Source organism: Euprymna scolopes, chromosome 14, assembly GCF_053919585.1.
Source record: "Euprymna scolopes isolate OS-2025 chromosome 14, ASM5391958v1, whole genome shotgun sequence".
Lineage (NCBI taxonomy): Eukaryota > Metazoa > Mollusca > Cephalopoda > Sepiida > Sepiolidae > Euprymna > Euprymna scolopes.
This window is the reverse complement of record NC_136495.1, coordinates 110,647,952-110,663,001: the sequence shown is the minus strand read 5'-3', so window position 1 is coordinate 110,663,001 and position 15,050 is coordinate 110,647,952. Positions and strand designations below refer to the sequence as shown.

Below are 15,050 nucleotides of genomic sequence, written 5' to 3'. Positions count from 1 at the left end.
GGAAATGGCGAAGGTTTAAATTAATCATTAGACAATCGAAAAGAGGGGATGACTTTCAAAAATATCATCAAAAAAAGTGACCCCCTCCTTGTAGAAAAGTGCCCAGTTGAGGATGAAGGAATTAATGTTTTTGGCCAATTTTTCGATATTTGTCGTCCGAAGGGTCGAACTTCAAAATGATACCAATCTCGTGAAGATCCGTTGCCTCTGTCGAAAGTTTTAGGCATACATACATACATACATACATTTAAACAGACAGGTGAGATTTCTATTATAGCTTGATGAATATATATATAGCAGTATGTATTTTTCTATTGCCAATATCTTTCCTACTTGTATTCTATCTCCATCTATGTGTTGAGCTCGTTTTTTTTTTTTTTGTTTTTTTTACATTTTCACCCCAAACAAGGCACAGTGCCACTTTGATGTAGGGGATCTACTATCAGGGACATAAGTTGCAGGGATACTATGTACAGAGTTGAGCAGCAAAATGTCTGTTCACATTACACTTGAACTTCTGCATGTCAGTAGAGCTAAGGAAGCAGAAATCCAGAAGGGAATTAAAAAGTCTTGCAGTTCTGGGAAAGAAACTATTAGAGTAAAAGGCTTTCTTACATCTAAGGATCTCTACTGTGTAGGGATGGAACTTTGCTGCTTGTCAGGTTTGTTGGGGGTATTTACATTGAGGGGGTACAAGGGCTTGTAGTTCGTCAGAGCATCCACCATTAAAATACTTGTAAAACAAGTGGAGGGATGCAACATTCCATCGATGAGACAGAGGTTGAAGCTTAGATGAAAGTTCAGGACCTATTAGGTTGGTGACTCTCTTTTAAACTATCCAGGAGTGAGAGACTAGTAGTAGATGCACCAGCCCAAATGTGACAACAATACTCCATACATAGGCGAATGGTGGACTTGTAGAGGTACAGGATACTTTCAGGTGTAAGTAACTTTCTAGCACTTTCTTCGCAGCAGCCTTGGTAATGCTCTCGATGTATCTGTTCCATCTAATGTTCCCTGTGAAAGTTAAGTTAAAGAGTTTGAACGAAATACTTTCAGGTAATGTATCTTCAGTTATAGCTGTTGGTGGTTGAGAAAGTTTCTCGTAATTATTAAAGGAAACAGGCTTAGTCTTGACGGCGTTGAACAATACCATCCATTTTTGACCCCATTCTACTACAGACTGAAGGTCTTCCTCTAGGGTTTCCGCCATTGACTTGGATATGTGTTCATTCGTTTTCCCCTTGTGCCCATTATAGAGTATGGTGTCATCGGCAAATATACCCATCTCAGCGACTATTTTATCAGGGAGGTCATTTATGAATATCAAGAATAATAAAGATCCAAGGATCCACCCGAGGTACACCCGCATTTATATCATATTGTTTAGATGTACGACCAGCAAGGACAACCTAAATTCTTCTCTTATTTAAGAAGGATTTAATTGTTGAGTATTCGTTCAGTAATACTGTATGATCTGATTTTCATGAGAAGATCATTGTGCCATACTCTGTCAGAAAACCTTAGATATATCTAGAAATACTGTCCTGCTCTGCTCTCCCCTGCCTTATCCAGTGCATGGTACATATGTTCACAATTATAATATCTGCAATAGAATGAACTTGCCTAAATCCATATTGATGGTTGGACAGAAGTTTAGCAACTGTAAGATGGTGGACTAGAGCTTGATTAATTATGGATTCAAATATTTTGGCGAAAAGATGGAAGAAAACTAATGGGAGGGGGGCGATAATTTAATGGGTCAGTTCTTTTGCCAGAATTCTTGTAAACTGGTATCACAGAAGCAATTTTCCAACAGTCAGGAAAGTATGATTCATTAAGGAATTTGTTGAGTTTGGAGAGAACTGGAGCAAACTCAACAAAGCATTTTTTTTGAATATACAGCCACGATGAGATCAGGTCTACATGCTTTTGAGGTGTTAGGTCTTTTATTATATCATGTACTTGAGAAGGAGTGATTTTCAAATCATCTAGAGTGGTTTCCGCAAAGGAAAATCAGGGAGGGAGTGATTTGTTGAGTCCAAAGTAGAGTTTGAGGCAAACAGACGGGCAAGCATGTTAGTTTTCTTGGTTGCTGTGCAAACAAGCTCATGATTGTTGGATAGTGGGGGAATTGTTGATTGGCCATTATTTACTACACTATCATAGATTTTCCAGAAATCACAAGTTCCTAATTTTTGCACTTCAATGCATTTTCTGGGGGTTCTGGTATATTCACTTTTAGCTATCGCTACTTCTTTCTTACAATTAGTTCTAGCTTCAGTAAACTTTTGTCTGTCTGTACTGAACTTATGCTCGATAAATCTGTGGTATGTGTGTTGCCTCTGAAGTAAACCATTGGGGAGAATAGGGTTTGCTATAGAACTTGCGTGTGGGAACATGTGCTTCAATTGCTGCTTTGAACTATTTAGTGGTTTCATTTGCACACTGTTTCGCAGGAAGAGCAAAGATATTTACTCATGGGGCATTTCTGATGTGCTCTCTAATGGCATCCTAGTTAGCTTTATTGAAGTACCTTGTCATTTTGAGCAATGGCTCTTCATCTTGGGGTTGAGAGTTTAGAGTGATATCTATCATTATCACAGCATGATCAGCATTCCTGAGTGAGCAATGGGCATTTGTTACACAATCCTCAGGAACTGTTGTCAGAAATATGTCCGGAAGTGAGGCTTGCTGGTCCTGATGATCTGGGAGATGGGTTGGGAATGTTACTGTTTGTGTCAAGGGATGGGATATAGAAAAGTTATGGATGATGCTATAGTTGTCTGTGTAGTTAGAGAAGCCAAGCCAATTACTGCTGTAGACATTAAAGGCACCAAATACATGTATTCAAGCACTAGTGTCAAGGGAGAATGCTTCATCTTTGATGTCAGAGATATTGATTAAAGTACAGTCCTGGGTCGAGAGAGAGTGATAAAGAAAATATAAGTAGCTAAATGCTAAAATAGAAGTTAATATCCTAAAAATATCGTTCAGTTACAAAAAACGCTAAACAATCTTTCATATTGTTAATAAATCAGGGTCATTGATGGCATTCAGTTAATAAGCACACATAAGTCAAAGACCCAACCTCGACAATCAGTCTGACTAAAACTGGGCCAATACAGTGGCTTTTTATCTGTCGGCCTGAGATATTCGTCCTAGAAGGTTCACTTTCCCAGACTCTTCCCTACTTGAGGTGGATTTAGCTTATTGTTAACTGCCTGAGGTGCTCTAACCAAGGAATGCCAACAAGGCTGGCCAGGCAATATTTAATGAGGCCAGATTGCCTCTTCTTGATTCTATACACCTTCTGACCTTGTGTCACATCTTTCTGCAGTGGAGAAAGAAGTAAATCCTGTTAATAAATGAGAAATTAATCATTGTTGTTTGTAATGAAGTCTTACCTGGTTGTACTTCAGCAATTGTTGCATAGGATGACTTTAAAAATCTTTCATTCAAGGTCATTGCTTTGGATTTATCATCTAGACAATGATACAATCTTGATTCCTGTGATTAGGATTAAATAAAAGCAAATCAAAACATTTTTTTTTTCAATCAAAACATTTTTTTATAGAAATAAATTTTTTGTTACAACTGTTAAGAAAATAAAAAGAAAGCTTAGAAATAAAAGCCAACAAAGAAGAAGGGGAAAATGGAAAAAAAAAGAAAAAAAATGAGAAAAAAGAAAAAAGCAAAACTGAAAGAAAAAAAAAATGAAAAAAAAAAAAAACGAATTAAAGGGTTCTATTCAAAATTCTCTACCAATTCCAGAGTTAGATAAAAAGATTCCTGATTTCGACAAGATAGACCTGAAGAATGTTGGAGGTTACACCAGACAAAACGTTGCAAGAACAGTAGTCCAAATAATCCAATTATCAAACCTCATGTCCAAAATTCAAATTGCCCCCCCCCTCTTTCACATTCTTCATTTATCTCTTAAATACGTAATTTTTTTAAAAATAACCTTTTCATTGATTTCTCAAGAATCTTTCCAAGGGTGTTAAAAAATTTTTTTCTATTTACACATCTGTTTTTCTTCCATTCATCTTTACATTTTGTTGGATTTTATTAAACTTTTTCCTTTCATGATGATGATGATGATGATGATGATGCAACCTTCTGTCTTGTGAGACAATTGCATTCTGCATCTAATCTGGTGCACTGCAGCATCTGCTGTAGCTCCGCAGTCGAAGCTGGAGTTATCACTCCAGATGCAGGCCTGGGCAGGTGATAAGGAGACTTAGGTTCGCCCATTTATCAGGCCACACCCTCTCTCAGCATCACAGACAAAGTTCAATAGAAAGGCAAGCTAAGCCAGCACAGCTCCAAGAGTCGGTGAAAAGGTGTTGCAGTGCTTCACCATCCTCCTAATGGAACTCCAAACCAGATTTTTGATTTACTCCCGAAGCATTTACCAAAATACCCACAAAGCAGTCCATAGTTGGTTCAAATTTGAAAGTATTTCCAATTTTTATGAAAATAACAGAGCGCCTCATTGTAATTATAGTTGCATCGAATACAAGTGAAATCCTTAAGTGATTCTTTTTAAAAAAAAGACTCAGCCGAAAGAAATGCAAAACTTCCTTTATATATGCGAAAAGCTAAATTCTTTGATATAGTCCAGATCCATTCTTATAGAAATCAATTTCCAAAGCAAAATGAAGTTCACTATTTAAACTTTTAAGTGGCTTGAATCTTTAGCTGATTAGGATATGATCGCGTTCTTCAAGCATCAAATGAAGGTCAAGATCAGATGAGATAAGGAAAGATTTAAAAAAAGATGCATAAAAGTAGCAAGCAGAGAAGTCAAGTATGAGTATGTGTTTTGTTACTTAAGCATGGCGCATGTGGTTTCTGGTCCATTAGTTGATTGGTTTCTAGTTCATAAAGTGATTAATTAAGAAACTAAAAAGCATTCATCTTAGAAGGACATCACCCATTCTCCAACTCCCCAATCCCATTTTTTTTTCTCTGCCATCTAGATTTCATCCCAATTAGAAACTGACCTGCATGTTTTCAGTTCCAAACAAACTAGAAAACGGTGGGCAGTCTATCATTTAGAAAAGGTTGATTTTACTTTTTGTTTTCTCCCCACCCCATGATAAAATGAAATTATTGTTAGTAAAATGATTTATTTATGTATACATTTATATTAAAAAGAAAAAAAAAATCGATTTTAGAATTTTAAGTAAGCCAACATCCCCTGGAATAAATGCGGCATTATGGTGATTGAGGATTCTAACATAGACAAATTTAAGTAAAATAAGAATAATGACCACAGCCCCTCCCTACACTTTTGAATGGCCTTGTGCCTAATAATTTGGGAAGGACTGTATAATTTTATGAAATAAATTTTTCAAAGTGTAAGATCTGTTCTCCACAACATCAGTGCCATCTGACACCGGAAGTTTTCATCTAATTATCTCCCTTGAAAATAAGATGCTAAAAAATGTTTTCACAGTGCTACATTTAAAAAAAATTAAAATCTCTTTAACTTTAATAATTATAATAAAAGTACAATAGATGAAATTATTGCATATACAAAATAATATTTATTAATACCAAATATAAATGTATATTATATAATATTAATTTATTAGAAATTTTTGAAAAAAAGTACATATGCAAACAAGCTATATTGAATTTTATCTGAGAGTGTTTTAGAATGGGTATATATATGTTATAACTGTATTATTTTCCATTCGTAAAAGATAAAAAAATATATAGTCACATATAAACTCACGAGAAATATAATATAGTATATATATACATTTGTTCAGGCAAGGCTTTGTATCCCAGTGGTATAACACCAGACTATAGACAATGTAGTTGTGGGCTCGATCCTTGCCCAAAACACCTACCCCCATGGATAACATTATGTAATATATTGGGCAGAGTTACTTCCCTTGCACTACTAATCCTCATGTGACCAACCAGAGGGCATAGCCGTTTTTTTCTGATGTTTTATTGTTGGAAATAAAGGGAGCGAAGCGCGGCCATTTTGAAGGCGACCTTAACACTCATTGTTAGTAACCTTGTGTGTTTTATTCATGCTGAGTGTTCCAGTAAGAACACATTAATTGGCGACGAAGCATGGATCATGCGGAGGAACAATATGAAAGCAATTTAAGCAAAAAACAAAAAAGAGAAAACGGTGAAACCCCACACCCCTAACGAATCACAGAAAAATACTACGTTAGCAAGAAATGGAGAAAATGGCATTGCTAGGCAGAATTAAAGAATGGAACAGTGCAGAAAAGGAATTTTCACACCATCTTGAAAGAGTGAAGTTCTTTTTTGCTGCCAATGTTGTATTGAGTGAAGGTAAGAAGCATGCTATTTTTTTTATTGGTTGTTGGTGCCAAACATTATGCTATCATCAGGGGTCTAGCCGAAAACAAGCCTGAGCAGTAAACATTTGAAGAACTGTGTACTCTAATACAGAGACACATCAGGCTGGCTCTCAACGAGATACACAAACGTTTTTTGTTTAACACGAGGGACAAACAAGAAGGCAAGTCCATCAGTGAATATGTGGCCACACTTCGAAAAATGTTGGAGCACTGCAACTTCAAGGAAAAAGTAAATGAACACATACGTGATCGTTTGGTGGTGGGAGTTAAGAACAAAAAGATACAGGAGCACTTGCTTAGTGAAAGGGTGCTAATGTTGGACAAGACCATTAAAATAGGAGTGCCCATTGCATCTGCAAGGAAATACTCCAAGTTAATGCTGGGAGCATCAATGAGTGGGAGTGAAACATCCATCCACAGGTTACCATTGAAAAAAGAATGTAATCGTTGTGGAAGCATTGCCCATCAGGCGGACAAGTGCCAGTTTAAAAACAAAGAATGTTTTAAATGTAAGCGGATTGGACATACTCGTTGGAAATGTAGACAAGATGAGAGAAAGCCGTCTGGTTCAACAACACATGGGAATGAAAAAAATGATGGTGAACAATGTGGAGGAGAATTGTTGTACAGAAGAAATGGAAATAAATATGGAAAAACTAGATCTGCACACAGTCGCTACAATTTGGACACCGCCAGTGCTAGTGGAACTACTAATTAACCAAGAGAAGGCGGTCATGGAAGTGGACACAGGGGCCTCATGCTCAGTAATGAGTCTAGAAAAATTCAAGAAAATTGGCCAATTCAGGATCTAAAAGAAAGCCACGTAAAGTTAACATAAACTGGCAAGTTAGTGAAACCACATGGAACCACAGATGCGGAAGTAATGCAGGAAGGGTTAAAGCGTTGGCTACTTTTGTGGTAGTAAAAGGAAATGTACCAACACTACTTGGCTGCAACTGATTAAATAAAGTAAAGCTAGATGAGCCATGTTTCTTTTATATCAGGAAGATTCCCTTTCAAGGTTGGAAAAGCTTCTTACAGAATTCAAGTCTGTGTTTAGTGAAGAAATGGGGTGCTTAAAGGATTTTAAGGTAAAAATACCCATTGATAAGACAGTGAGTCCCAAATTTTGTTGGGCAAGAACAATGCCTTACGCCATAAAAGCAGATGTGGAGAAAGCCAGGAAATTTTCAAAAGAGTGGAGTACTTTAGATGGGCCGCCCCCATTGTACCGGTTGCCAAAAATGATAATGGTGACCTCCAGATCTGCGGAGACTACAAGCAAACAGAGCATCACCATGTGACAACTACCCCATACCTTGGACAGAGGATATACTTGCTACTTTGAGAGGGGGTCAGAAATTTAACAAGCTTGACTTGAGCTATGCCTATCAGCAATTGGAATTGGATGAAGAAACCCAGGAATTGCTAACAGTAAACACCCATCAGGGATTATACCAGCCCACCAGACTACAATTTGGGATGCACAGTGTTACAGAGATTTTTCAAAGGGAAATGGACAAAAGGTTGAAGAACATCCCGTTTTATCAGGTATGTGTGGATGACATTTTAGTTTCAGGTCATGATGACAGTAGTCATCTAAAGAATCTATGGAGTGTATTGGCTGCTCTGGATCAAGCAGGATTAAAATTAAAGAGAAGTAAATGCAAGTTTCTCCTTCCTGAAGTAACATATTTGGATTTTAGAATCAGTAAGGAAGGCACAGCTGCTATGACATGGGCACCTTCAACACAAAACATTACAGAATTAAAAGCCTATCTCGGGGTAATTAACTATTATTACAGTCATTTACTGAATTTGTCGACAATACTAGAACTGCTTCACAGCTTAATGAAGAAAGGTTACTCTGTGGGTGTGGGGTGCTGGACAAATGAGGGCCTTTGAAAGGAACAAAGATGTGTTCTACACCCCTTTTAACTCACTTTGACTCATCCAAACCTATTCTAGTACAAATAGATGCTTCCCCTATGGACTAGGAGCTGTCATGGCTCATAGAATGGAAGATGAAAGGGAGAAACCAGTATGCTACATTTCACAAACGCTGTCGGAAGCAGAACGGAACAAAGCACACATTGAGAAGGAAGGGCTGGCCCTGGTTTTTGTGGTTAAAAAGTTGCACTAATATTTGTATGGGAATAATTTTACTTTGTTCACACATCACAGGCTGTTATTGGGCGCATTTGCTGAACACAACCGATTCCTTCTGTTGCTGCAGCCCAGATTCAATGCTGGATCCTCTTTCAAGCTACAATTATAAGTTGGAGCATTGTGCCGGGTCCCTCAATGGGAATGCAGATTGCCTCAATCATCTTCCAATCAATGCACAGGAACAAAATGCCACAAAAGCACTAACAGAATAAACATGATGAATTTGATTGATGCCCCAGTAGCTGGTAAGAATGGAGATGAGAAGAGACCCGACTGAGTCGGGTGTACAAATACATCATGAATGGCTGGAGCAAGTGCATCCCAGACACAGCAATACAACCATATTTCAACACGAAAACAGAGTTGACATGTGAAGATGGTGCAGTATTATGGGGAAGTAAGGTTGTAATTCTGTCCAGACTTTGAGTGAAAGTTTTGAAGCAACTGCATCAGGCACACATGGGGATTTTACGGAGGAAGGCTCTTGCTCACAGCTATGTGTGGTGGCAAAATTTAGACACTGACTTTGAGAAAACCGGAAAGCTTGTAGAACCTGCATGCTTAATAAAAGTAACCCCAACAAGGCTTTCATTCATTGCTGGGAATATCCAAGTAGCCATGGAAAAGAATCCACATAGATTATGCGGATCAATTTTTGGGACACATGTTTTTGATAGTAGTGGATGCTGATTCAAAGTGGACACAGATATATATAATGAAAACATCTTCTGCAACAGCCACAATTGAGAAAATGAGAGGGAACACACAAACTACCGGTATCGGTCGTGAGTGACAATGGTTCCTGCTTTACAAGTCAAGAATTCAAAGCATTCATGAATGCCAATGGAATTTGGCACATTTTCACAGCTCGTTACCACCCGTCCTCAAATGGACAAGCAAAGTGCAGTGTGTACACATTCAAGAAGTGCTTAAAAGGATGCAAACACTCAAAACCAAAGTGAACAGATTTTTATTCACCTATAGGCGCAGAGCCGTCTTTGCCCGCCAGTTGGGCGCAGAGCCGTCTTTGTCTGCCAGTTGGGCGCAGAGCCGTCTTTGCCTGCCAGTTGGGCGCAGAGCCGTCTTTGCCTGCCAGTTGGGCGCAGAGCCACCTCTGCCCTCCAGTTGGACGCAGAGCCACCTCTGCCCTCCAGTTGGACGCAAACCTACCTCTTCCCACCAGTTGGATGCAGAGCTATCTCTGCCCGCCAGTTGGGTGCAGAGCAGTATTTGTCTATAACATCATAAAGATATTTCAAAAACTACCATTGCTTGGTTTTATTTCGATAGATGCTATCCCACTTTCTGTCTCTTTCTGGACAACATTAGAATACTTGACTATGTTGGGGCCTAATTTAACCACTCAGATAAGGGTTAATGAATGTAAAGGTGGTAGTGTAGTAACCATTAATGCAGTAGATTGGATAGAATTTGGATAATTTAAGGGGATGGCTCAACAAGAATGTGTTTAGATTCGACCTGAAGGCTACCATATTGTAGTCAGGCAGGAAGCAGGCCAGTGGAACATTGTTCTACAAGTGGGCAGTTTTAAAAAGAAGCTTTGCTAATGTGTTGTATCAGAATTGTGTCATGTATCACGGTCAAATTTTTAGAGTTCTGTATTGGTTAACTATCCTGATAGTCTGAAGTTTTATGCATTTCCTAATCAAGTTAGTAGCGTCTGTTTATTACTATTAACAGTTTTATGACCATGGAAGAAGAAAAAAAAACAAAAACAAAAAAACAAACTGTAGCTCCTTGTGTTTCAGTAACAATACGTCTTCTTTGGGACGAATAAAGGAAAATAAATAAAAATAAAAAGGATGCCAATTTTGACAGATACAAACCAGATAAGCCATTGTAAGTGGAGTACAAGCAGATTGTTGGCTGAGATAGATATTATCAACTGAATGACTGCATCCAGTATTTTTTCGATGCCGGTTTGAGAGATTTAGTTCATCTTTTGATGAACAGTACTCTAACGTCTGTCAGGGGGAAAAAAAGGACAAAAAAAAAAAAAAGTAAAAAATGTTCCTATCATACATAAAAAGTGATGTCCTTGGCTAAAACCCATATTCTTATATATTTATATTATAATTAGCTATACTAACCCAGTGTTGTCCGGAATCTATTACATCAATTTATTTTATTTTTTTTTTTGTAAATATTTATATATTCTAGAGCTATGATTTTTTTGTTATGTTCAGCATCTAAACTAAAAATGAACCTGGTTTTGATGTAATAAAAGATCCAAGATATATAACTATGTGTTGGTTGTTGAAGTGGTGATGAAACAGTCTGTCAAGAACTCAACATTAATTTTGTTCATTTATACATGCTCTAGAGTCAAAAAATTAAACTAATGGGCTTAAATCTTGAAAGTGACTTAATATATATATATATTTAGCTAGAATAGTTATTCATGGATATTTGTTTCACCATCACTATGGCTCATCAGTCTCTGACTGTGATAGGATATATATATATATATATATATATATATATATATATATATATATATATATATTTGTTCACATCCCTAAAAATGGGTCAGTAATGCATATATAGGGGAGGAAACTCATGCATATATAACGGGAGAAAACTCTCCAAGCCTCACAAGAGCTTATTAATACCAGTAATGAAAGTTATCACTAAAAGATAAAAAAAGTATTATGACATACACACACACATACATACATATATATATATATATATATATAACAGTATAGCTACATTCCAAGATCCAAATATTTATTTTTCATGCAAAACAGCTCCTCCAGCACGTAAAAATTTTGGAACATTTTTTACAGATCCGTTATATTATGCAAAACCAATTGGTTATTATGTCAATACTGACTCCTTTCTTGCATATACTCCTCAGAAAAAAGTAGAAATTTTTTGTTTAGAAAGAAAAAAATGCATGAAAATATGTCAGAAAAAAAGAAAGAAAATAAAATACATAGAAGATTCAACATTGTGTATTAGTTTCAGTATCAACATCGTTCATGAGTATATATGTATATATATATATATATATATATATATATATATATATATATATATATATATATATATATATATATATATATATAAACACATACTAGCTGTACTGTGATCCATTAATTTTGAAAATATTTCTATATTCTGTAACTAATACTTTTTGTCATGTCCAGTATTTAATATAAAGAAGGAAGCTGGTTTTGGTTTAATAAGAATGATTCAAATCGTGAATAAGAAAAAAAAAAAAAAATGAATAAATAATCCATCAATGTCTAAATTACAAATAAACCTTTGCTTTTGTTTACAAAGGAAATTAGGAGAAACCCTGTTAGTAAACTCTGAATTAAAATAAAAAAAAAATTAAGTCAGAATTATTCACCATTTTCTTATTTTTTTTTTCAAAGTGACTATTTAAATATTAAAAAAGTAACACAGTATGCTAGTCTATTGTGAAATGTTTTTGACTCTTAATAGCGGTATGAACCGAATGGATTCGCCAATCATTTTCATAACCAACGGCTGTGCTAAACAACCAATGAAAACGTTTCAAAATTATTATAAAAATTGTCGAATTTTGGATTCAATCAGTTCGCCGTTAACTACGCCACGGATCGCATTTGATTCTTGGCCGCCATCTTTGTTCAACACAATATCTCAGAACTTAACAGGTTAACTACGCCACGGACCGCATTTGATTCTTGGCCGCCATCTTGGTTACTGAACTACGCCGCCATCTTTGTTCAATACAATGTCTCAAAATTAACTGTTTTTAAAAAAATTTTTAATACCAATTTTTGCAGTATCATAATGTTTTTTTTGTATCACGTGTATTATATCATTTTATTAAATAAAATGTCAATATTTTTGACAACCCTAACATTAGCACGCACACATGTAATAAAATTTACCAAAAGGCCAAAAATATAGTCAAAAAAATTTTAAAAACTAAGTAAGAAATGACAACTTTTACTAAAGGTATAAGATTTATTCCCTATAGTTGATTGCTCTTTTAAGGTGATTATTTACGAATTTCTACATATTACAAAGCTGTTGTATCGGATTAAGTATTTGAAAAAAAAAATTATAGTGAAGTACATATATTACAAATAAAATTATAGAACAATAACAAGCAGAATTTGGCTATTCAGAATCAAAGTTTAATCTGCCAGCTATTGAAGTCGAGCATTTAAAATCTGGTCAACTCTAGATTAAAAGATTAGATTATTGAATGATCTTGATACAGAGAATATTAAATGCGTAAGTGTATATACCAGTTATATGGGAAGATGACAAACAGCATCTAGTATTCCAAAATGGTCACTTAGCTTATATTGGCCAGGCTCCACATTGCTTAACTTTGGTGATATAACAAAAACTGGCGTGTCAATACAATTATCAGTTAGCTTGCTTTGTACAGCATAAACTCCAAATGGTTCATATTAAACACAGAAAAATATTTATGATGTCATGGAATGAAGATGTCATATTCAAAAAATTCTGTAAATTGATCAAGTAGTTTTATTTTTTATTTTTATTTAATAAAAACTAATTTTATGATGAGCTGGATTAGAGAGCTGCTATTTGTTTAAGATGCAGTAAAACTGACCAAAGCAGACAACTCAAATGGACTTAACAATCTCTCCAGAAGTAAGAGATCATCAATAGCTTCAAAAATAGTTAATCGCTAAAAATTGTTAAATTTGATTTTCTTAAAAAGAAGCAAAAAAATAATACTTGATCAATTTACCTGGTTTTTGGAATATATCATCTTTGTACCATGACAGGTACATAGATCATAAGGATTTATCTGCATTTTTAAATTTAGTTGAATTCTAAATAAGAACCCCAGAAAAAATTTTTTCTTACATCTTTCTTTTTTTTACTTCTGCCATTTTTTTCTTTTTTAATTAATTTTATTTGAATGACCAACATGCATTGTGATGTGTGATTGATCCAATAAATTTTGATGCAAACTATGGAATCAATTATGCTGAGTTTGAACCCTTTTTGTTTTTTATTTTATATTTATGCTAACTAGCAAAGCTACTTAGCTTTGAGCAGAGCCACATAAAAAAAAAAAAAAAAAACTAAATAGATAATGTTAAACAGTGTTAAATTATTTAACTTTTTCCCAGTAGAGAAATTTATTTTTTTTTTCATGTGAAAAAATAAAAATTAGGAGACCATCAAAGCGCCAAATAAAATTAAGGATGCCTCCAGGGTAATACTAAAAATAAGTTTCTTGTTCTCTTTCTTTGTAGAGAAATGACAATGTAATTAAAATTAAAAATAGCAATTATGATATTAACCTCGCTGTTAACTTTGGGTAAATTTTTGGCAAGATTTGAAATTACAATGAATGACTATTATGACTCCAAATAATATGAATAACCAATCCTCATCTCAAAAATTCAGAAAAGAAAAATATTAGTTGATTTAATCAAACGATTTGAGGATTTTTTTTTTAGAAAAGAAAATGCCAAATATTAAATTCTATTAAAGTCAACTGAAAACAGTCGCATGCAGAACACCATGCTTCTTACTTCAGTGGAATTTGTCGAATCATTTTGAACTGCTTTGTTTCTTTCTGACATCAAAAATGTGCTCAAATAAAATGCAGATTTCAGGGCCTTCAGAGAAAATAAATATTTAGAAAAACAACAAAGAATATAACTATGATCGTTTCGGCTTTGTTTTTTTTTTCTTTTTGTTTTTTTTTTTTTAGGATCGAAAAACTGCAAAAGTTGTAAATAGATTAATTTGACAAACTTTAGTAAATGTAAACACGTTAAGAAAAATCCTAATTTGTCCATAACAGGCATTGGCAAACTTTTTCGAAAAGTTGGTTACACAAAGACCCCCCATCTCCCATTTGACTGATCCATGCAAGGCAGGAAAACATGGTATAAAGTGAAAAGAATAGTCTTGAGAGAAAGAGGGATAAATAAAGACCTGTCCAGAAATTGGTTAGTTTGGAAGTAAATTTCTAGAAGCTATCTAATGCATGCCAGCACGTTAAATGGATGTTTAACGGAATATGATATGAAAAGTACAGTTTAAGTGAAAAAAATAAAATAAAATAATGAAATAAATTTAAAAAAAAAGAAAAGAAAGAAAATTGCAGACTGTTGGAGTTGATGAAATATGCATCTCAGCAAGATGAACATACTCAAAAAGTGGTTCTGCGGTCCCTAGAAGTCAAGTTATAGGCTGGATTAGGATTAGGGTTATAATCATGGCTATTCTATAGATGGAAACTTCTTGACATAATGCACGAGTGAGCACCACTAGGCACAAACTTAATGGATGACCCAAGAAGATCTTGAAACATTGCTTCCCACATTGAATCCATCTCTGTCATTCCTAGCTTTGAATGAAATAATAGGGTAGACTAGACTCTAGCCTAGTAAAGCAACTAGAAGGAAAATTTCTGGTTCTTACTGAACTTCAACAATAATCAGGTGCAAAGTGTAGTAGCTGTTCTAATACTACACTTCAGTAGTATCCGCGGTCAGTGAAAAAGAA

At 35.1% G+C, this 15,050-nt stretch overlaps 1 protein-coding gene across 4 annotated transcripts in view; it reads right to left on the bottom strand.

The window, feature by feature from the left end:
* Positions 1-15,050, bottom strand: part of LOC145293214 (rab11 family-interacting protein 1-like) — a 228,063-nt gene that overhangs the window by 19,007 nt on the left and 194,006 nt on the right. For 2 of the 4 annotated variants that reach the window (XM_080139749.1, XM_080139752.1), the window contains exons 7-8: positions 10,373-10,510; positions 3,408-3,510 (exon numbers count right to left, since the gene is read on the bottom strand). In XM_080139749.1, coding sequence (XP_079995875.1) covers positions 3,408-3,510; positions 10,373-10,510 — 241 coding nt within the window. Of the gene's footprint in view, positions 1-3,407; positions 3,511-10,372; positions 10,511-14,068; positions 14,156-15,050 lie in introns of all 4 variants that reach the window. The other 2 variants (XM_080139750.1, XM_080139751.1) reach the window with 2 other exon arrangements.